Here is a 21,608-nt window from a genome sequence, read left to right on the forward strand (position 1 = left end):
ACAAATCCTTATTGAAGTATGGTCTCAGGCGGGATGTTCCATCAGCCCGTAAGCGGAGGGGGAGTCTGGATTTCTCGTACCTGTGTGAATATATTTAATACTCAATGTTAAATCAGTTCTGATAACAGCTTGTGTTCACTGACAGATGGGTCCAGACTCTACCTCTGTACGATCTGTGGAGGTCTTTGATCTGTGGAGGTCTTTGAACCTCTCTGTTTGGAGCAGAGTCTGAGGAGAGGACGTAAACTGATGCAGAGGAAGAAACTTTTCTTTGAGAACAAATTTGTTTCATGGAGCGTGTGAATCACTCTAAAAAGATGTCAGGACCTGCAAACATTGAAGAAAATTAATTTTTTTAAATCTGAAAGTAAAATAAATAAATTAATGTAATTATTTTGTAAAACGGTAAAATATCAATTCACTTGGTTTGTGATTCTGGAAGTTATTTTATAAAAAGTTTTATTCAATAACCCGTCAGTCTGTGTGAACACTACAGCTGCATGAACTCTGGCTGCGGGCCGTCCTCCCTCCTGATTGGCTCTTTGCTGATCTGGACGTCCAGGTGGACCTTCATGTGCACGTCTCTGGAGCGTTTCTCCTGGTAGCTCTTCCCACAGACCCTGCAGCTGAAGGGTTTCTCTCCAGTGTGGGTCAACAGGTGCTTCTTTAGGTCGTTCTTGGTGACGAAGGACTTCCAGCACAGGTGGCAGCTGAACACTCGCTCCTTCCTGTGGAAGCGGATGTGGGTTTCCAGGTATCCTTTGGTGCTGAAGCTCTTGTTGCAGAGGATGCACCTGAACGGCTTCTCCCCGGTGTGGGTCAGCATGTGGGCATTCAGCCCTCCCACCTGCCTGAAGGCTTTCCCACAGACGCGGCACTGGAACGGTTTCTCGCCTGTGTGGATCCTCTTGTGAACCTCCAGGACCTGAACGGATGCCAGGCTCTTACCGCAGGTCTCGCATGAGACACGTTGCGCCGGTTTGTCCCCGGTGTGTTTCCTGATGTGCATCGTCAGAGCGCTGTTATCGATGAACGTCTTCCCACAGAACTCGCAGATGTACGGCCTCTCCCCACTGTGGATCCTCTTGTGGCGCCGCAGAGCACCGGGCCGTGGGAAGGATTTACCACAGATGCTGCAGCGGTACGGTTTGACACCGGTGTGACTCCGCATGTGGGTCTCGATGTTCTGGTAGGTTTTACCGCAGATGTGACAAATTTTACCTGCGTCTCTGTGAGTCTGCAGATGGTCTATCAGCGCCTCTGATGGCGGGACACTTTCACCACAGACGCCACAGACAGACTCTGCTGAGTGACTCGTTGCGTGTTTCCTCAAACTGTCTTTATTCTGAAAGGATTCACAGCAGACTTTACAGCAGTGAGACGATGGAGGCGCCGTCTTAGCACTTTCTTGGACAGTCATCTCAGACTCCAGGTTCTGGGAGTCCGCTGGAGGCTCAGGGTTCTTGTCATCGAGGGTTTCCCCTGAGTGACTCCTGCTGTGAGTCTTTAAGGCGCTGCTCTCGGTGAAGGTCTTCCCACAGTGCTGGCAGTGGTAAGGTCGCTCCCCGGTGTGAATCTTTTTGTGGCGCCTCAGGGCTCCAGGTCGAGGGAAGCGCTTGTTACAGATGCTGCAGCTGTAGGGTTTGATCCCTGTGTGGCTTCGCATGTGCGTCTCCATGTTCTGGAAAATCTTTCCACAGACGCTGCAGGTCCCACTAGTCTCTCTGTGAGACTGTAAGTGGGTCAGCAGACTGTCAGGTGAGTCCGCCTGCTGTCCGCAGACGCCACAGACACCCTGAGACTCCCTGCAGTGCATCTCCGCGTGTTTCCTCAAGAACCCTTGGCTGTGGAAGGAATCACCACAGACTCTGCAGCAGAGCGAGGACGACTGAGAGGACTTCGGTCCTGAGGTGTGTCTTTTGACTCTCTGTGGTTTCAGAGTCTCAGTCTGACTGTCCTCACTCTGATCTCTGTCCGTTTCGTGGCTCGTCAGATGCTTCTGAATCATGTGGTTTTGGGTGTCGGGGGTCCTCCGGCTGTGGATCTTTTTGTGCCTCCTCAGCGCCCCGGGTCGGGGGAAGCTCTTGCTGCAGATTTCGCAGCTGAATGGTTTGACTCCTGTGTGACTCCTCATGTGCGTCTCCATGTTTTGAAATGTTTTGCCACAGATCTGACATGTCCCGGTGCCTAATTCTCTGTGAGATCTGATATGATCCAACAAACTGTCTGAGGACTCGAAACATTCTCCACAGGCTCCACAGAGAAGCTCGGGATTGTCTGCATGAGATTCTACGTGTTTCACCAGATTTCCTTTGTGCTGGAAACTTTCTCTACAGACGACACAACTGTGAGTCGCCGGCCAGTCTAATGGCGCCATCCACTGTCTCCTGCTGCAGGACCGTTGGCCTCCATCGCCCTCCATCTTGTTTGTGTCGTCATTAGAGGAGGATTTGTCGCTGGTCTTCCAGTCGTTGTCGCTTTCAGGTGCAGAGACGTCAGAGGAGGCGGAGCTTGACGGGGCAGTGGGGAGGTGGCCGGTGTCGACCTCTGACAGGAAGGTCTGGTTTTCGTTGGTGTCGGTCGACCTGAGAGTGGATGAAATGATGGCGTCTGAAAGGAAAATAAAAATAAAAGATGACTCAGTTGGGCCGGTGTCATCCTCACTTCGACCTCCGACATCTGATCACTTCATGTTTCAACTCCTTCCAGCACCTTCACTTTTTCATTTTATTCACAATCTGTAAACTTAACTGAATCAACCAGTAAACGTTTATCTGTGGTGTTTATTAGTTGTTGTCACATTCAAGAAAATCTGACCATCCTCAACATCCGGTGTTAACATTAAACATTAAAGTGTAAAGCAGAGGTGGGTTACACCCCCTAACCCTCCACCTGGCGCCACACTGAGACGACAATCAGGGACTGTAAATAAAGATGGACCACTTCTCTAAAAATGAAGCCAGAATATCTGGGATATGAACGCTGCCATCTTGTGGTGATGACATCATTACAGTCAGTGAGATAAGAACGGCCTGAAATGACAGAAACATCTTACAAACATTTATTTAACGTCTACTTGGATTTGTTAGCTTGTTCCGTGTCCCATTAACTAACATGGAGGAGGAGGAGGTTTATGACCTGTACTGCAGCCAGACACCAGGGGGTGATAGAGATGATTTGGCTTCACTTTAGGAGCCTTCATGTCGTCCATCTTTATTCACAGTCCACAGTTATTTAACAGAAAAACGTTATTAATGAAGCTGAGGTCTTTTATCCTCCGCGTGTTGTTGTCTCTGACATCTGATTGGCTAACCTCTGGTTACCTAGCAACAGTCAGTGCGGCGTTGCGGCTCCAACATGGCGCCGGCCAACAGAAGGTAGGTGGGGGGGGGACTCACCGACCCGGTTCAGTCGGACCACCGGGCTCAGCAGCGCCTCCAGCAGGCGGCTCTGTCGCTCCAGCTGCCGCCGACACTCCTCCAGCTCCCGCTCCAACAGCCCCGCGACCCGCCCCGCGGCCGCCGCCAGCCGCTCGGTGAGGAGCAGCCGCAGCCGGTGGAGCAGGCCCCCCGACCCCCTGCAGCCGCCCCTGCGCTTCTGCAACAGCCCCAACACCTCCCCCACCCGCTGCAGCTGCTCCGACACACGCTCCGTCAGGGCCCGGGGCCCGGGGCCCGCCGGGGCTCCGCTGAGAGGCATCCCGGGGCCGAGCAGCGTTCACCGGCCAACAGGAAGGAAAACAACCCGGAGCTGTTCCGGGTCACCGGGGCCTCGCGGACCCCTGGTGGACAAGAGGACAACTGCACATCCGGCCGCCAGGTTCCTCCTGTAGTTTCATCAGTTGTAGTCGTTCCTGTACTTTGACCTCTGGGGTTAGGGTTAGGGTACAATGGACCTTATGACCACTTTCTGGGTAATTAGGGGGAAACAATTGAGATTTTGAGAATACGTTTATAATACTAACAAAACAATTCTTAATTTCACGAGTTTAAAGCAGAAAGTAAAAATATCAAAACCTTTTTCTTTATTCTTATATTATGACTCCCTTTAAATTACAACTTTACTCTTTTTCTTCTAAATGATCCTGATACTTCGTCACAGTAACTTCTGTGTAAATGTTGTTTTATTTTGGGGTAAAAACTTTATATTTCAATAAAAACAGGATTATATTTGTGTCAGTGTGAAATAAATTTAAATAAAAAACCAACAAAGAATAAAATTCACAGCTTTAATCAAAAAAGTTTAAAAAAACTAATAACACGGAAACCAAATAAAACACATGGACACAAACATTACAACCATTAAACTCTGTAACCACGGCAACAGGATTACCATTTCTTGTCCAGAAGCAGCTGAGGCTTGTGGGTAATGTAGTATCTGGAACCAGAGACAATCCTAGACTCAGTTTATGATTTTTTAAACATTTGAAGTCGTCCGTTTGTTTCATCGGCTTCACATTCATGTTACTCACGGTCGATGTCGTGGTTTCAGCGACAAATCAAACTGATTGTAAAATCCTGCTGTTGGTTTCGATCAGTTCTTAGACCAGATCTCCAGAAACACGTGGTTCTGTGTCGAGTCCAGACAGAAGAAGAACCAGGGCGGTTTCCTGCACTTTAATCTGAGGAGAGACCTCTGTCCTCTGAGAAGAACATCATAGGTTCCGTCACCACAGACACTGAACACGTCCCCATGTATCTGAGAACTGAAGGAAAATATTTCAAACACTGTGTTAGGGACAACAATCACTTCTGGTCCATGTGTGGTGACGTGTTCTGCCCCCGATGAAGACGTCCGTCCTGCTGTGGAAGTTCCAGTCAGTTGTCTGAAGGAGAAACCGTCTGTACGACATCACAGAGACACTGGAGCCTAAAGCTGCAAACACACATCCAACAACAGGAACTTTATCAGCAAATAGTTTGATAATCCGTCAATTCTCAGGATAAAAAGTGAAAAGCAAACAAAGTCACAGCTCCTGAGACGTTTGATTTACAGCCGGTTCGTCTCTGAGGTCCAACACATCACAGACTGGAATCAAAAGACGAATCTGATTCATCAATAAAGAAAATAATCGTAACAATCGCTCTCCTGGTTCCTGATATGGAGAAAAAATAATTGACATCCATTTACGGATTCAGGTTACAACCTTTACAGGTTGTTGTCTGTAAATGTTAGAATATATTTCTGCGTCTTCGTCTGTGATTATAAAAGTTACTGAACTCAACAGACATTCAAACCTTTGAGAAAGTTGAAAATAAAGTTTCAATATCAGTCGTTTGCAGTTCGAGTTGCATCAAATAATTATTTTCATGTTTATTTATCCACAGACTGTAATTAAAACTACGTGACAGCTCCCGAAGTGAGCCCCCTGGTGGCTGCCTGCAGTATATGTCATAAACCCCTTCTCCACGTTAACAGATGTGACATGGACCAAACAAAATAAAGTGTTTCTGATCAGTTTGGTCATTAATCAGTTATTTGATGTAGAGATGAACCGATCCCAGCGTCACAAATTGCTCAGATGCTGCAGAAAATACCAGATCGGGCATCAGCGAGTATCTATCGGTCTGATGCCACGTCTTCGAAATACTGTTTATTAAGCTCTCAGAGATAAAACTGCAATTCTCTTCTCCTGGAAATCTCTTGGTCATTGCTCCTTAACAGTAGATGTGCTGTTCTGTCACTTTAGTAACATTTTCCTGCTGTAAAGTCCCACAAGTAAAACAGTGACGTATGAAAGACTTCACTTTATTTAAAGCTAAGTGTTGTGTCTTCCTACATGTATTGATTTGTGTTGTTTTTCAGTTCTGTCAAACTACAGAATACATGAAGATGTTTTTCAAAGATGTTTGTTTTCAAAGAATTTAACCTGAGCCACATACAGTCACAGTAATCATCACTTCATAACATAAAGATGTTCATATACATTAATCAGGGTTCTTGCACCAATTGAAAGTCAAATTGAATGGGGGAGGGGGAGAGACAGCTGGTATAAATAAACCACAAAGAACGGGACGCCTGCCTGGACAATAGATTTATTCCCTGAGTAAGATTCACTCCTCGTGGCTTTTTGATTTAGAGTTTTTATTCTTTTGCTTCTTCTAATCAAGTTTAGTATAGTATATTAAAATTGTAACACTTCCTGACAGAGTTCAAAATATGAGAGCATTAGAAGACATGAGAGAGAGAGAGAGAGAGAGAGAGAGAGAGAGAGAGAGAGAGAGAGAGAGAGAGAGAGAGAGAGAGAGAGAGAGAGAGAGAGAGAGAGAGAGAGAGAGAGAGACAGAGACAGAGACAGAGAGAGAGAGAGACAGAGAGAGAGAGAGAGAGACAGAGACAGAGAGAGACAGAGAGAGAGAGAGAGACAGAGAGAGAGAGAGAGAGAGAGACAGAGAGAGAGAGAGAGAGAGAGAGAGAGAAGAGAGAGAGAGAGAGAGAGAGACAGAGACAGAGAGACAGAGACAGAGAGAGAGAGACAGAGAGAGAGAGAGAGAGAGAGAGAGAGAGAGAGACAGAGACAGAGAGACAGAGACAGAGAGAGAGACAGAGAGAAGAGAGAGACAGAGACAGAGAGAGAGACAGAGAGAGAGAGACAGAGAGAGAGACAGAGAGAGAGACAGAGAGAGAGACAGAGAGAGAGAGAGAGAGAGAGAGACAGAGAGAGAGACAGAGAGAGAGACAGAGAGAGAGAGACAGAGAGAGAGAGAGAGAGAGAGAGAGAGAGACAGAGAGAGAGAGAGAGAGAGAGAGAGAGAGAGAGAGAGAGAGAGAGAGAGAGAGAGAGAGAGAGAGAGAGAGAGAGAGAGAGAGAGAGAGAGAGACAGAGAGAGAGAGAGAGAGAACATTCTCTCAACTGAACCTTTAATCGTATAAAATGTTACTGAAAAGACGGAAGGAGTAAACTTTGAGATTAGAGACAAATTGTCAGGAACTAAAAGCAGCAAATGTTTGATGTTCGATAATCGCTGCTCAGTTTACTGTGAGTTCTAAAACGACACGTTTCGGTCGCTACCCAGATTGGAGATCTAGCCCTGACAGGGAGCAGAGTTATAAATGAAAAACCTGAGTGAAGTCTGGACTCTACAGCTGGAGGAATCCTGAGTAGAAGCTGTTCGTCCTCTGCTGCTCTGAGTCCTGGTCCGGCTCCAGTCCAGTCTCAGCGCCCCCTGCTGTGTGGACTTTGAGGTGTCCGTTGAGTGACCGTTTGGCCTGGAAACTCTTCCCACAGACCCTGCAGGTGTACGGCTTCTCTCCGGTGTGGATCAGCAGGTGTCTCTTCAGGTCCACGTCCTGCATGAAGCCTTTCCCACAGACCTGACACAGGAAGCGTCTCTCTTTGTTGTGGAAGCGGACGTGAGTGTCCAGAGTCTGTTTCTGGGTGAAGCCCTTCCCGCAGGTGCTGCAGGAGAACGCCCGCTCACCGGTGTGTATCTTCAGGTGCATCTTCAGGTTGCCGCTCTGATTGAAAGACTTCCTGCATAAGTGGCAGGCATACGGTTTTTCTCCAGTGTGAATCCTCATGTGCATCAGCAGCGCCGCGTGAGCCGTGAAGCACTTCCCGCAGATGTCGCAGGTGTTACTGACATCGCGGTGGGAGTTAAAGTGATCGGCGAGGCTGGCAGCGGACTCATACTGCTGACCACAGAGTCCGCAGCAGCAGTCTGGGTCCTGCAGGTGAGTCTCCACATGTTTCACTAAGAAGGACTTCCTGCCAAAGGTGTCACCGCAAACTTTGCAGATGTAGGAGGGAACAGAGCTGCGGAATCTCTTTGGTTTGTGGGCGGCATCTTTATGATGAGTCATCATGTGCCGTTGTAGGCCGTGGGGCTTCCTGAACTCCTGAGCGCAGACGCTGCAGCTGTGCACCACCTTGTCCTTGTGCTGCTGCATGTGTCGGTCTAAAGATGTCAAGTGACAGAAGGCTCGGCCACACTCTTGACACTGGAAAGGTTTCTCTGCTGCGTGGACGCGCAGGTGTGACGTCAAGTTTCCCTTTTGGCTGAACATCTTGCCACAGGCGTTGCAGCTGTACGGTTTCTCTCCGGTGTGGAGTCGCACATGCAGCTCCTGTGCCAGAATGGACTGAAAGCTCTTCCCACAGTAGGGGCAGGTTTTACATGTGTCTTGGTGTGTTTGCAGGTGAGATTTCAGCGCGCTGGCCGAGTCTAAACGCTCGCCACAGTAGCCGCAGCGGTGTTCTCTGTCTTTGGCGCAGACCTGCAAAACGTGTTTGAGCAGGAAGCCTTTCCCCAGCAGAGCTCGTCCACAAACCAGACAGTTGAACGACTGGGATGGAGTCGACCGTTTCCGCTTGTTTTTGACGCCAAGCGGCGGTCTGCCTCTTTTTTTTTTACTCTGGGATCTGAGAGTCTGATGCTGTTGGGCCCAGTCGCTGTCTGGATCGCTGTCGCTGTGGACGACTGAGCTGCTCGGAGACTCGGGGGGCTTGTAAGCGGGCGAGGAGGAGCGAGGGGATGGCGAGGACGGGCAGGAACCATCACTGTCAGTGAGTTCAGGCTGAGGCTGGTTCAGGTCTGCAGGGTCTGGAGGCTGAAGGTCCGTCTGCTCCAGGTTCACTGACGGCAGCAGCTCTGAGGAGACAGAAGATCAACACGGACATTTGTCCTTGTGTCTGCTCACGTCCCAGGTTTAATGAACTTGTAATTTATTTTCGTGCCACATTATCCGTTGTTAATATCATCCTCAGAAAACCTAACATCAGAGGAAGCAGAACATTTATTTTCAACACTTCACAGCTGACATCAAAGACACGTGTGTCCTGTGATCCCATGATTTCACTTTCTTCTCTAATATGCAAATAAACAGACCTCTGACGAAAATGTGTGTGTGTGTGTGTGTACGTGCGAGTGTGTGCGTGCGTGTACATGAGTGTGTGTCATGAGTGTGTGTGCGTGCGTGTACATGAGTGTGTGTGTGTGTGTGTGTGTACAGTGTGTGTGTGTGTGTGTGTGTGTGTACATGAGTGTGTGTGTGTGTGTGTGTGTGTACATGAGTGTGTGTGCGTGCGTGTACATGTGTGTGTGTGTGTGTGTGTACATGAGAGTGTGTGTGTGTGTGTGTGTGTGTGTGTACATGAGTGTGTGTGTGTGTGTATTTTACACACAGACCTGCAAACTCAGTTAAATCCTTCGATCTTCACGAACAACATGACGTAGGTGGTGATTTGCATACAGAGCAGGAAGTGAGGTCACATTTTAACGTGACGAACTAAAGTGAATCATCAGTGAAGTGTGAACCGGAGCTTTAGCTTCCCGGCTCCTCCAGGGACTGACCTGCTCTGTGCAGCCGGACTTCGGGCTTCATCACGGCATCGAGCAGCCTCCTCTGGCGGCAGACCTCCCGCTCGGACCGCTCCACTCTGTGTTCGTACTCCGCCACGGTTTCCTCAAACACCGCGACGATCTCCTCCGCCGCCGCCGCTAGCCGCTCGGTGAGCAGCGCTCTCAGCGCCGGGACTCGAGCCGTTTCTTCTCCTTTCTCCAGCTGCAGCAGGAAGTCTTCAGCGGCCGCGCTGATCCGCTCACGTACCGACACCCGCAGCAGCTGCACGGCGCACATTGTCCTCCTTTCTGCGCACATTGTCCTCCTTTCTGCGCACTTTGAGTCTCGGAGCGGACAAAGAGAGCCAGCGGCAGGTAAACAGAGACACCGAGTGCAGAGCCCACAGCGACCCCTGCTGGACTGGAGGACGACGAGGAAACGAAAGTACTAATACTGCACAGTAGAAATACTCTGTCAAGAGTACATGTTACACAAGTACTAAAGTATAAGCAACAAAATATACCTAACCAGTGGTGGAAGAAGAATTCAGATCATTTACTGAAGTTAAAGTACCAAGACAGTAAAGTAGAAATACTCCATCACTGTTTATAAGAATGGACGACACGTCGCCACTTCCTTCCATTGTGTGTCACCTGTCAATCATGACGTCTCAGTCCGTTTCTATATCCCACCCTCTGGAACGCTGTATCTCTGGATCCAAGAAAGTCCTCAAGTACCTGCTCACTACAAACTGAGCCTCTGTCCTCAGGTCACGCTCCTCTCTGCCTTTACTGCTGTTTATGTCTAATTACTTTCTTTTCTCTTTTGTCCCCACCGACACATGTAAAGCGTCCTCGGGTCTCTTGAAAGGCGTTTTATAGATTCAAGCTATTATCAAATAACAAACTAAAACCAAACTGATCAGAAACACATCAGTGAGATAAGAACGACCTGAAATGACAGAAACCATCTTTACAAACATTTATTTAACGTCTACTTTGATATTTGAGTTTGGTCCATGTCCCATCTGCTAACATGGAGGAGGCAGGGTTCATGGCCTATACTGCAGCCAGACACCAGGGCGTGATCAAGATAACTTGGCTTCACTTTTGGGAGCTGTCATTTCATCCATCTTTATTGACATTCTGTGATTTTAGTCGGTGTTTTTGAAACGCTGTTTCTTAGGAACGTAATATTCATCAGTTCATCTTCAGTCGAACCTTTAACTTCACCTGAAAGGTGGAAATAATGTAAACCTTTCATTTCCATCCACACTGACTGTGAAAATACATTTGCAGTGAAACTCTGTATATTCAACATTAATTAAAGCTCATAAAGTTCATGATTTAACATGTGACCAACAAACATGACACATGGAGCTTCTCTTCCCTCTTTATCACATTAAAGAAAGTCATGTCTCATCAACACGTTACTGACTTGACTTCTTCCCCGGGGTCCCTTTGCCTCATCGTCCACAGATCCAGATCCAGGGCCGCGGCCACAACGTGGATTATGATGGTGGATCGTGATCATAAAGGCGGATCCTGTATCGTGTTGGCATCTGATAGTGGTGGTGGACCACGATCGAGGTGGCAGCTGATGGTGGATCCTGATCGTGGTGGATCCTGACCGTGGACTATGATCACATCAAGACTGCTTGATATATAATACGTCTCCTCAGATACTCGACCATTACTGACAATAATCCATCAGTTCATTGACCTTCAGCTACAAAGTGTTTATTCTAATCAAAGCTATAAATACTCTGATCTCTCTGATGTTCTCTGTTCCACGGGACATCTGTTCACTTGTGTCCGTCCTGGGAGACGGATCCTCACATGTGTCTCTGAGGATCCATCCTGGGAGACGGATCCTCACATGTGTCTCTGAGGTTTCTACCTTCTTTACCTGTTAAAGGTTTTAGTAGTTTGACTCTTGTTGAGTTAAAGGCCCCATATTTTACACCTTTCTGGGACTTAACTTGAGGTATTGGTCCCCTAAGATGATATCAGTGGCATCATATGGGGGGGGGGGTACGAAACGCGACGTTTCAATAACATATTTCTTAGAATGGACCGAGTGAAAAAGACCGCAGAGTGACTGTTTTCATACTTTGAGGCCCCCTACGGGCCCCTTCAAGTCATTACGGATAGAAAAAACCCAGAAATGTATTTTACACAATATGGGCCCTTTAAGAACCGAGGATGATGCACCTTGATAAGATCTATGAGACAAGTTGGGATGAACATTGGCCATACACATAAAATTAGTATTTGATTGATTGATTGATCTCGCAGTAGAAATTAGATTTACAGAACCACAGGAACTAAACTGGAGATTCTGAAGAACCATGAAAACCATTGAGCTCCATGATCAGGATCACGTGGAGGTTTTCCAGTCACATGTTCAAAACTGCAGCCCTGACAACGACCAGCACCAGGATTCTGACACTAATTCTGTTCCCTGGTTCTTGCTGTGAAACAGACCAGGAACCAAAGTTTCTTCAGAAAATGTTAATTCAGAGTAAATTCAGCTGCTTCTGAGACTAATTTAGTGGAAGAAGACGTTTATAGATGAGTAAATGGTAAATGGTCTGTATTTATACACTCAAAGCACTTTACAGAACCGTTTCACATTCACATTGCATTTATGTGCAGAACCTTCTCAATTTGGGTTCAGTATCTTGCCCAAGAACACTTTGTGCAGAATGGGAACAATCCAACTGCCAACCTTCTGGTTAGGGGACGCCCACTCACCCCCTGCGCCAAGGCCGCTCCCAGTGACTGATGTGATGCTACTGGCGTTGCCTTCAGGCTCATCACAGCTGGATAAAGTCGTCATGAACTCCTTCCTGTCGTTTCAGGCTCTGAGTCACAGGTGAATCTTTGATGGCCCGTTCTCCGGTGTGAACCTTCATGTGCGTGTCGACAGAGCGCTTCTCCTGGTAGCTCTTACCGCAGACGCTGCAGCTGTAGGGTTTCTCCCCAGTATGTGTCAGCATGTGTCTCTTCAGGTCAATCTTCTGGACGAAGCCTTTGCTGCAGAGGTGACAGCTGAATGGTTTCTCCTTCTTGTGGAACCTCTCGTGCGTTTCCAGCGAGATCTTCTGGCGAAACCTCTTCCCACAGAGGCTGCAGATGAACGGCTTTTCACCCGTATGAATCCTCATGTGGGAGTCCAGGTTGCCGATCTGACGGAAGTTCTTTCCGCAGACCCTGCAGGTATATGGTTTCTCCCCGGTGTGGATCCTCTTGTGCACATCTAGATGTTGGCTCATAGTGAACTTCTTGCCGCAGACGTCGCAGGAATAAATCCGTGGCTTCCCGCCCGTGTGGCTCTTGATGTGTCTCTTCAAAACGGTGTTTTCAATGAAAGTCTTCCCACAGAACTCGCAAATGAAAGGCCTCTCACCGGCGTGCAACTTCATGTGTCGCTCCAGAGAACCTTTCCTGGGAAAGTCCTTACCGCAGTCTTTGCACTGGAAGGGTTTTTGGCCGGTGTGCGTCCTCATGTGGATCTCCATGTCCCTGAAGCTGATGCCGCAAATGTCGCAGATATTGCTGGTTTCTCGGTGGCTCTGGATGTGGATCTGCAGACACTCTGAAGACTCCGACTGCTCCCCACAGACCCCACAGCGACATTCAGGACTGTTTAAATGAGTCTCAGCATGCTGCACAAAGTTACCTTTATTTTGAAAGGCGTTCCCACAGACATTGCAACAGTGGGAGGGAGTCAGACTGGGTTTCCTGCGTCTGCTCCTAATGGCAGACGGCTCATCGGACTTATGACTCCGGATGTGACGCCTCAACTCAGTGCTCTTATCAAATGCTTTCCTGCAAATATTGCAGCTGAATGGCATCTGTCCATCATGGGCCTTCATGTGTCGCTCTAGAGAGGCGGCATGGCTGAACTCTTTACGGCACACGGTGCACCTGAATGGCTTCTCTGCCGTGTGGATCCTCATGTGCGTCACCATGTTGCCCTTCTGGTTGAAGCCTTTTCCACAGATGTGGCAGCTGAACGGTTTCTCTCCTGTGTGCAGCCTCAGGTGTGTCTCCTGAGCTCTGATCGATGGGAACTTCTTTCCGCAGACGTCGCAGGTCCGGCTGCTATCGCGGTGAGTTTGAAGGTGAAGCTTTAGACCGTGACTGGACTCCAAAAGCTCTCCGCAGAGACCGCAGAGACATTCAGACTCCTTCAAGTGTTTCTCCACGTGTTTCATCAAAAAGCCTTTCCTATCGAAGGACTTCCCACACACTCTGCAGCAGTGACATATCGTCTCTTCATCATCTTCCTCCTCTTCACCAGCCAGGTCCTCTTGTGAGACCGGTGGGTGTTCAGGTCCGGAGACGGTCTCAGGTCTTGACGATGTGCTGGGCAGAGGCTCCTTCACTCCTTGTTTTTCATCAGAGAGACTCTGGACACCGAGCGACAGACACAACTCTGCAGAGAAAACACTGAAATCAGTTCAGTCTCATCTGAGAAGGTGTAAATCCTCACTGATCATCTTTATATACAGTCACTGATCATCTTTATATACAGTCACTGATCATCTTTATATACAGTCACTGATCATCTTTATATACAGTCACTGATCATCTTTATATACAGTCACTGATCATCTTTATATACAGTCACTGATCATCGTCTTTATATACAGTCACTGATCATCTTTATATACAGTCACTGATCATCTTTATATACAGTCACTGATGGTCTTTATATACAGTCACTGATCATCTTTATATACAGTCACTGATCATCTTTATATACAGTCACTGATCATCTTTATATACAGTCACTGATCATCTTTATATACAGTCACTGATGGTCTTTATATATTATAAATGGACACTTCGTGTCCTGTGTCTGTCTCCGGACTCGAACCTGTCCATTCTGCTGCGGGTCCGGGCTCCGGACTGACCCCGGGTCCCTGTGGGTCTCTGCCGGTCCTGGAGGCTCTGAACGCGGTGCAGATCTCCTCCACGGCCGCACTGATCCGCTCCGTCACCAGCTGCTTCAGCCGCTCCGGGTCGGCGGGTCCTCGCTCCCTCAGCAGCCGGAGGATGTGATCCACGGCCGCCGCCAGCTGCTGCTCGATCACGGTCCTCAGGCTCCGGATCTCGGAGCTTTTCGACCGTTTCTTTGACATTTTGTCGGAACAAAGACGCGAATGTAAACAATACGAAGACGCTTCCGGGATCCCCAACCTCGCGTCTGTGCGTGATGACGTTAAGGCTGCGCACAAGCTACGTCATCTCATGACGCAGCAGTGAGGCGGTGAACTGAAGCAGATTATTGATCCATTTCATCATCACGTTAAAACCAACACGGCTATTCGTGCTCGTTCTGTAAGAACCTCCAATTGAAAAAGATAAGAACAACAAAGTAGATTCGGTTCAGATCGACAGCTGAGTCATTAATAGTGGAAACAGTTGAAGGGTTTAAATACTTCATCCAGTCTGGGAATGAAGTACAGAACTTTATTACAAGTACAAATTCATTAAAGCTCCAAAACACCTCAAATCAGAAGAACCCCCCCAAAAAACACCCAATACTACAAGTGGAATAAAATACTGTCGGTGGGAAAAAATCCATCCTTTACGAGGGAAACAGCGCCCCCTGCTGGGGTAGATCAGGAGATTTGACTGGAAGCGTCGCAGCTGCAGCTAAGTGAACGTTGAGGTTTGTTCAGCAGTTGTTTTAAAGGTCATTGGTGATGTTTGCTTTAACACAGTGCCCCCTGTGGCTTCTCTGTAGAACTACAGCTACAGAGTCACGATCACCTGATGTGACCGTTTCAGTCAAATTGAGAGATCCAGAAAAATCCAAGTAGAAACAATTTTTATTAGAAATCTGAATTTGTTTACTGAAAGTAGAACAAAGACGACAACTTGTGTTTCAGCACAGACCTGAACATTTAACTAAAAAGTAGAAAAAAAAGGAAACAAAGGTTTGAAGAGTAAACGTTACCCCTCGGCTATCAGACGTTACCATAGCAACATGAACAAACAATCTGTCACTCTAATCCCGAGGAAGTGAGATCATGTTTATATTGTTGAAGTTTCTGCTTCGTCTTTCACTTATTTTTCTTTACAGACGTCTTTCTCCTGAAAAACAGAATCGTTCATATATTTAAACGTCAGTTTGATGGAAACTGTTGCAGCTGAGTAGAAAAACACAATTCACTGTTTAATATCTGAAACCTGAGGAGTTCACAGGAAAAACATGAGCGAACAAAGAAATGAATAAAAAGCACCTGGTTTGATCCGTCCTGCCTCTCCTTCCTCCTCTTCTGCTCCATCTCCACCATGCTGGAGAAGTCGTTCTCGGCTCTGACGATCAGCTGTTCAGGACTCTCCTCTCCCTCCTCCTGACCTCCTTCCTCCTCTTTGCTCTGCTCCGATCGACTCCTCTCTTTCAGACGAATCTCTCTCTGTCGAGACTCCAGGATCTTCTCTCGCTTTGTCTCGCGCTCAAACATCTGGAAATAAAGAAACACAGTTACGTCTGAGATGTTTCAGCTTGATTCTTCTTCACGGTGGAACATCTGGGAAGCTCTGCTTGTCCTGCTACATCTGTCATTTACAGTAAACTGTCCTGAGCTTCACTCCTTGTAGTAAGTGAAGCCGTATATAACAGTTTCATCACTTTCTCTCAAAGAGATCACTGACTCAGCTGACGCTCACTCCCCTTTAGTTTTTAATCTATAACACACAGACGACCTCTGCCCGAGGATCTCCACGTACGTGACGGCTCGTAAAATACTAAAAGGTCTGACAGGTAGCTGGGAGAAAAGCCGTGGAGAGCTTTAACATTACAATCTGTAAAATCTTTCTAAAAATTCTAAAACATCAGGGAACCAGTGTAAAGACGCTAGAACAGCAGTGATGTGCTCATGTTTTGTGGTTCTGGTAAAGTTCTGTACAGTCTGGAGTCCATCAATAGATTTTGGGGTTAGGGAAGTAAAGAGGCTGTTGAGTCAAGGTGTGATAAAATAAAAGTATGTAAAACTGTCTCCATGTCTTTAAAGTTAAAATTGATTGACTTTTAGAAAACTGACTTTTAGCTTTGCTGTGCTGCTCAAAAGTAAAATTGCTGTCAAACAGGACACAAGGTTCTTTGCAGCAGGTTTGATTTGATCCAATATCTGACCAGCAGGTGGCAGTATTTGTTTGGTCATGTGCTACGGTCCAATTAAAACAATCTCAGTTTTGTCTGCCTTCAGCTGCAGAAAGTTTCTGGACATCCAGCGCTTAATCTCAGAAAGACAGTTGTTTAAAGAACTCACCAGGGTCTGTGGGTTCAACAGGCAGGAACAACTGTGTGTCATCAGTATGAAAATGTAATGAAACAAATGCTTGTTTATGATGTGACCCAGGGGGAGCATGTATAAGGAAAATAAAATTGGACCCAAAAGCGACCCCTGGGGCACACCACTAAAGCGCGTCATGTAAACAAAGGAGCACACCGTGACACCACAGGCCAAACCCTCAGTGTTCCCTCTCCACACGACAACACTGACATTGAGTTTCTGAACATCTTCGCCCTGGACGCAGTTTTCTAAAAGCTAAGATTAGGGAATTAAACATGTATCTGCAGGTGTTTCAGTGTTTCTCACAGCAGCCAGCAGATTCTTCTCGTTCTTCTGGAGCGTCGACAGTCCAGAGCAGATTTCCAGCAGCGTGGCCTCGCCCTGCTGAGAACCACACGCCACCAAACGCCCGTTGTCCTGAACGCAAAGGCTGTTCAGAGCCGTGTCACACACCTGAGGATGACCACGGACAACAAGAGCGACAACAAACAACAACATTAACGACACACAACAATGACATTTATATTTTTATGGGGGAGAGAAAAGCACCTTGAGACTGAGTGTGGGGTCGTTCTGTTTGAATATGATGTCCCAGACGTCCAAGACACCGTCGTTCTTCACTGTGAAGAAGACAGAGGGTCTGACTGGACTCCAGCAGGCGTCTGTCAGGAACGACATCTGATATCTGAGGAAACAACACTGGATTTTAAAATCTGGTCTAAGTTTGACCCAAACTGAGCAGGATGTAGAGAGGAGGGTCTGTGTCCTACTTGGTCCACATGATGGATGATTCCTTGATGTCCTCAGACCAGATTCGGGCCGTCCAGTCCCCCACGGTGAGGAAGTTTTTGGGAAAGAAGGGATTCCTCTGCAGGGCGTAGATGGGTCCGTGGTGACCATCGTACGTACAAACTATTTTCTCGGCCGGTGTCTTTGCCTTCCTGTTACAGGAGACGACGACACCCTGCTCCGTCCCCACCATGAACTTAGTCGGCTGCAGAGACATCGAGGACAGAGTAATAAAAACAAAGGGTCTGAGATTAAACTGCTGGAAGTAGTTTTAATCTGTTGAACTACTGATTCCTTTAATGCAACGTTCCATCAGTTATTTTCTGAATCTCCTTTTTTTAAAGATCTCTGTTTCTTTAGTTATAATGCTTTCCCTTTTTTCAAATCTTCTCTGTGTTGGTAGGCAAAGTTTTCTTTTGAGCTTTATACATAATTTGCAAAATACTGTAATCTACTAGCTTGATGGATCGACTTCTACTGATGATTCTTATTATCTAATGAATCCTTTACTTTGTTTTAGATATTTTCAACTTTTTGTAAATTTATGTGAGCTCATCTATCATTTACTCTACAAATGTCAATAACTCCAATATTTATTGATGCTTCAATGTTTTTCTCTCGGTTACTAAATATCATGAAGTTGTTTTTTTCAAGATTCAGCGATAATTTATTTATATCAAACCATTTTTTCCACCTGTGTTCAATTTTTCCTGGAGTAAAATAAAGGAGACAGAATAAACTTGAGCAGTTTGGAAACATAAACCTGACTAAAGAAAAATACTACCAACATTATCCATTATTGTGTTTCCGTCTGCATTATCTTCCATTATTTTTGGAATATTTATTGCAAGACTAGGACCTACATTTACAAAACATATTAACATATTATTGAATTTGTTTACCATTTTATTTACGTCATAAATGTCTGAATTGTCTTTCATTATATTGCATTAATAAGTCATTCCTCTGCTTCTGCTAATGAATCATATGATGACAGCTGGTTTAGATTTCTCTGCCCTCCTTTGGGTTAACCCTCTGGTGGACAGGAGGGCAGAGAGTGTGACTAATAGATATTGCATCACTTTGAATCTTTATGTTCTTACTGGGCAGAAATCCCATCACTGAGATCTACAACCATCATATTAACAAAGGGCGGCTGGAGCTAATCCCAGTGTACAGGGGTTCATCCTGGGCAGCCCCTAACCCTAACCCAACAACTAAACTAACTACACAAACTAAAAACAACAGTTCACTCTCATGTTCTCTCCTAACCCTATTCTCTATGTCCGTGGACTGTGGGACAAACTCCACACAGAAGGACTCTGGCCGAACCAGGATTTGAACCAAGAACCTTCTTCCTGTGAGGCAACAGTGCTCAAGGACACAGTACATGAGGCCCTTGTCGCATCTTGAGCTCCATGCTGGGTAGAATAACAGAAACTCACCATGGTGGATTCAAACTCCAGTGAGATGGCTCCTAAAGCCCGATTTAGGTTCCCCTCCCTGCCCAGGTCCAGAACCAGATGCTCTGTGGGCTCGCTCAACTTGCGAACATCCCACCATAGAACCTGACGGAGAGAAGAGACTTGTCGTAGAAGTTTTTTTTAAGATTAGTTCCCTGATCCTATTTTGGCCTCTTCAGCCTGATATGTTAATTCCAACAGTCATGAGTCCACCTGTCCATCCGTGGAGGCAGAGAATGCGTCAGTTCCTGTCTTGGACTGCAGCCAGACGATTTTATAAACCGGGTCCCTGTGACTCTGCTCCACAGAGGAAATCTCCACAGGCTGGCTGCCTCTCCGGGTGTCCCAGTACGCTGAAACAAACACAGTCACATCTTTATAAACCTTGTCACAGACAGAAAATCCCCGTCTGTCAGTCCCTGAACGTACCGATCTGTCCATTGAAGCTGCCTCCTACCAGAATGTGTGAATCTTTAGGATTATAATTCAGACAGATAAGTGGAGATGTCGGCTTGAGTGTCATCTCTGGTCTGTTCGGGTTCTCTGAAACATACAACATCCGTCTGTGAACAGACTGGAATCTGTGGTCCTTTTAAATTCAGCTGCTTTCTGACCTACCAATGTCCCAGATGTAGGAGTCCAGGCTCATGTCTTTGGACGTTTTCTGGAACTCGAGGCAGGAGTAGGCGGCCGCCAGCTTCCTGCCGCTGTCGGGATGCCATGACAGACCAGTGATGGTACGTTTCACCTCATTAGGATCTCTGTAGGCACAAAGGAGAGGAAATGCAATGAGCCAAAGAACCTCAGCGATCAATCGGTCACCTTCTGTCCATCAATTTGTTGACAGTTGCACCTAAAGACATAGATGGTCTTGGCGGAAGGCGGCTCCTGACTTCCCTCCACTTCCTCCTCATCCTCCAGGTACTCCTGGTAGATGTCCACAGCATTGTTCTGTCTGATGCAGTGCTCCATTACCTGGAAAAAACCATAACATCACATGGTGACACCTGAGGTGGACTGGGTGGATGTGGACTGAAGTGAACAGGGTGGATGTGGATCTTACACTGGCCAGCTGCAGGACGCTGTTGATGTAGCTCTCGTCTTTTTCCACCTTCTTCCTGAAACGGATGGTTTGTTCCATCTCCTCAGGGTTGACGTCTTTGGGCCACCCCCCCTCCACATGGTTGATCCCACAGCTGTTGGACTGGAAGCACTCCGTGTTCACCTGTAGAATTTTACTATTTAATACAAACGTAATCTGTCACCTGTCATTTCAAGGACATACATTTCTTTCTCCAGTGGTATTGACCAGCCATGTCCCGTCACTACTGGTGCTCCCCAGGGCTCTGTCCTGGGGCCCCTTCTGTTTATCATCTACTTACTTCCTCAACATTAATTTCCATTGTTATGTGGATGACACCAGCTACACAGGTAAACAGACACACAGGTAAACAGACAGACAGACAGACACGGGTAACTGACATGCCGTTAAACTCCACACGGTTGATGGCGTGTGAGCAGGTGGGTCTCACCTGGTGCTCGGACATGTCGTGGTCCACCCCCTGCGCCTGTTCTCTGGGGGTTTTCGGGATGAACTCCAGACCCAGACTCGGCTCTGGGAGCACGTCCACCAGCAGCTCAGCAGGCCGGTCCGAGAACAGACACTGGCGGCCGAGCTCCCCGCGGAGCTTCGTGTAGACGTGGACGATGTCCATGGAACCGCCGCTAGCGTTCTACCGTTACCCTGTTCTACCGTTACCCTGTTCTACCGTTACCCTGTTCTACCGTTACCCTGTTCTACCGTTACCCTGTTCTACCGTTACACTGTTCTACCGTTACCCTGTTCTACCGTTACCCTGTTCTACCGTTACCCTGTTCTACCGTTACACTGTTCTACCGTTACCCTGTTCTACCGTTACCCTGTTCTACCGTTACACTGTTCTACCGTTACCCTGTTCTACCGTTACACTGTTCTACCGTTACACTGTTCTACCGTTACACTGTTCTACCGTTACCCTGTTCCACTGTTACACTGTTCTACCGTTACCCTGTTCTACCGTTACACTGTTCTACCGTTACACTGTTCTACCGTTACCCTGTTCTACCGTTACACTGTTCTACTGATACCCTGTTCTACCGTTACACTGTTCTACCGTTACCCGTGGGAATGCAATACGAGCTGGCTCAAATCGTGGCAGCGGTATCACGTAGAGGCACTTCCGGTGTCAACAGAAACTGCCACTGATGTGTAAAGGCAGCTGCTTTTGTTTCCCTTGATGCCACACTGATTACAGGCAGCTGCCTGTGATGCCACACTGTCCACACCTATTAGATCCATATGATCTTGGTGTCTATGTATAGGTAAGAACTCAAAGACTGTATTGAGTAAACCAAAGGAGAAATGTACATTTCATCCTTAAATAACTTTAATAACTAAACTTAGCCTTAAATTCTACATAAGATGGTGAATAACTCCATGATAGCAAGGATGCACAGAGATGCCACGGCTAATGTAGCAATTTATTGACCACAACTGTACCAATGTAGATGAAAATACCTCAAAGGAACAAAGTTTTAGTAACGTAGGACCAGACACACTCTCCATTTATATTTGTTCTCTCTAGGCTGAATAAATGTATTCAGTGTTTTTGTGTTACAAGACAGCAAAGAGAGACTCACAAAATGTTACTTTCCAATTTCATATAAACCATTTACAGTTTTATTTACTATCATAACTTGACTTTTGCCCAAATGTTTTC

The 21,608-nt window shown here is 46.9% G+C and overlaps 3 protein-coding genes across 3 annotated transcripts; all 3 read right to left on the reverse strand.

Moving 5' to 3' along the window:
• Positions 1 to 442: 442 nt before the first annotated feature.
• On the reverse strand, positions 443 to 3,801 carry LOC118125103 (oocyte zinc finger protein XlCOF6). The gene is made up of 2 exons (XM_035183476.2): positions 3,399 to 3,801; positions 443 to 2,610 (listed from the first exon to the last, which is right to left on the reverse strand). Exons 1-2 carry the CDS (start codon positions 3,697 to 3,699, stop codon positions 491 to 493), a joined length of 2,421 nt encoding a protein of 806 aa, XP_035039367.2. The 5' UTR covers positions 3,700 to 3,801; the 3' UTR covers positions 443 to 490.
• A 413-nt stretch (positions 3,802 to 4,214) lies between these two features.
• Positions 4,215 to 14,491, reverse strand: LOC118124465 (zinc finger protein 721-like). Its single transcript, XM_047344232.1, has 6 exons — positions 14,170 to 14,491; positions 12,105 to 13,725; positions 9,975 to 9,993; positions 9,294 to 9,729; positions 7,063 to 8,591; positions 4,215 to 4,875 (listed from the first exon to the last, which is right to left on the reverse strand). The coding sequence occupies exons 1-5, from the start codon at positions 14,432 to 14,434 to the stop codon at positions 7,081 to 7,083; spliced, it is 3,852 nt and encodes a 1,283-aa protein (XP_047200188.1). The 5' UTR covers positions 14,435 to 14,491; the 3' UTR covers positions 4,215 to 4,875; positions 7,063 to 7,080.
• A 618-nt stretch (positions 14,492 to 15,109) lies between these two features.
• Positions 15,110 to 21,057, reverse strand: LOC118124466 (dynein axonemal intermediate chain 2-like). The gene is made up of 12 exons (XM_035182311.2): positions 20,382 to 21,057; positions 19,913 to 20,074; positions 19,703 to 19,824; positions 19,468 to 19,610; positions 19,279 to 19,392; positions 19,063 to 19,202; positions 18,832 to 18,954; positions 17,368 to 17,591; positions 17,147 to 17,282; positions 16,904 to 17,050; positions 15,542 to 15,766; positions 15,110 to 15,392 (listed from the first exon to the last, which is right to left on the reverse strand). Exons 1-12 carry the CDS (start codon positions 20,562 to 20,564, stop codon positions 15,366 to 15,368), a joined length of 1,746 nt encoding a protein of 581 aa, XP_035038202.1. The 5' UTR covers positions 20,565 to 21,057; the 3' UTR covers positions 15,110 to 15,365.
• Positions 21,058 to 21,608: the final 551 nt, after the last annotated feature.

This window comes from Hippoglossus stenolepis, chromosome 17 (genome assembly GCF_022539355.2).
Source record: "Hippoglossus stenolepis isolate QCI-W04-F060 chromosome 17, HSTE1.2, whole genome shotgun sequence".
Lineage (NCBI taxonomy): Eukaryota > Metazoa > Chordata > Actinopteri > Pleuronectiformes > Pleuronectidae > Hippoglossus > Hippoglossus stenolepis.

Coding starts and splice junctions, on each gene's coding strand:
- LOC118124466 (XM_035182311.2), bottom strand. CDS start 20,564: ATGGACATCGTCCACGTCTACACGAAGCTCCGCGGGGAGCTCGGCCGC. Junction 19,825..19,912: donor GCGTCCTGCAGCTGGCCAGT/GTAAGATCCACA, acceptor GGTTTTTTCCAG/GTAATGGAGCACTGCATCAG. Junction 17,283..17,367: donor TCATCCATCATGTGGACCAA/GTAGGACACAGA, acceptor TTGTTTCCTCAG/ATATCAGATGTCGTTCCTGA.
- LOC118125103 (XM_035183476.2), bottom strand. CDS start 3,699: ATGCCTCTCAGCGGAGCCCCGGCGGGCCCCGGGCCCCGGGCCCTGACG. Junction 2,611..3,398: donor GGTCCGACTGAACCGGGTCG/GTGAGTCCCCCC, acceptor TTTTCCTTTCAG/ACGCCATCATTTCATCCACT.
- LOC118124465 (XM_047344232.1), bottom strand. CDS start 14,434: ATGTCAAAGAAACGGTCGAAAAGCTCCGAGATCCGGAGCCTGAGGACC. Junction 13,726..14,169: donor ACCCGCAGCAGAATGGACAG/GTTCGAGTCCGG, acceptor TTTTCTCTGCAG/AGTTGTGTCTGTCGCTCGGT. Junction 8,592..9,293: donor AGTCCGGCTGCACAGAGCAG/GTCAGTCCCTGG, acceptor CTGTCTCCTCAG/AGCTGCTGCCGTCAGTGAAC.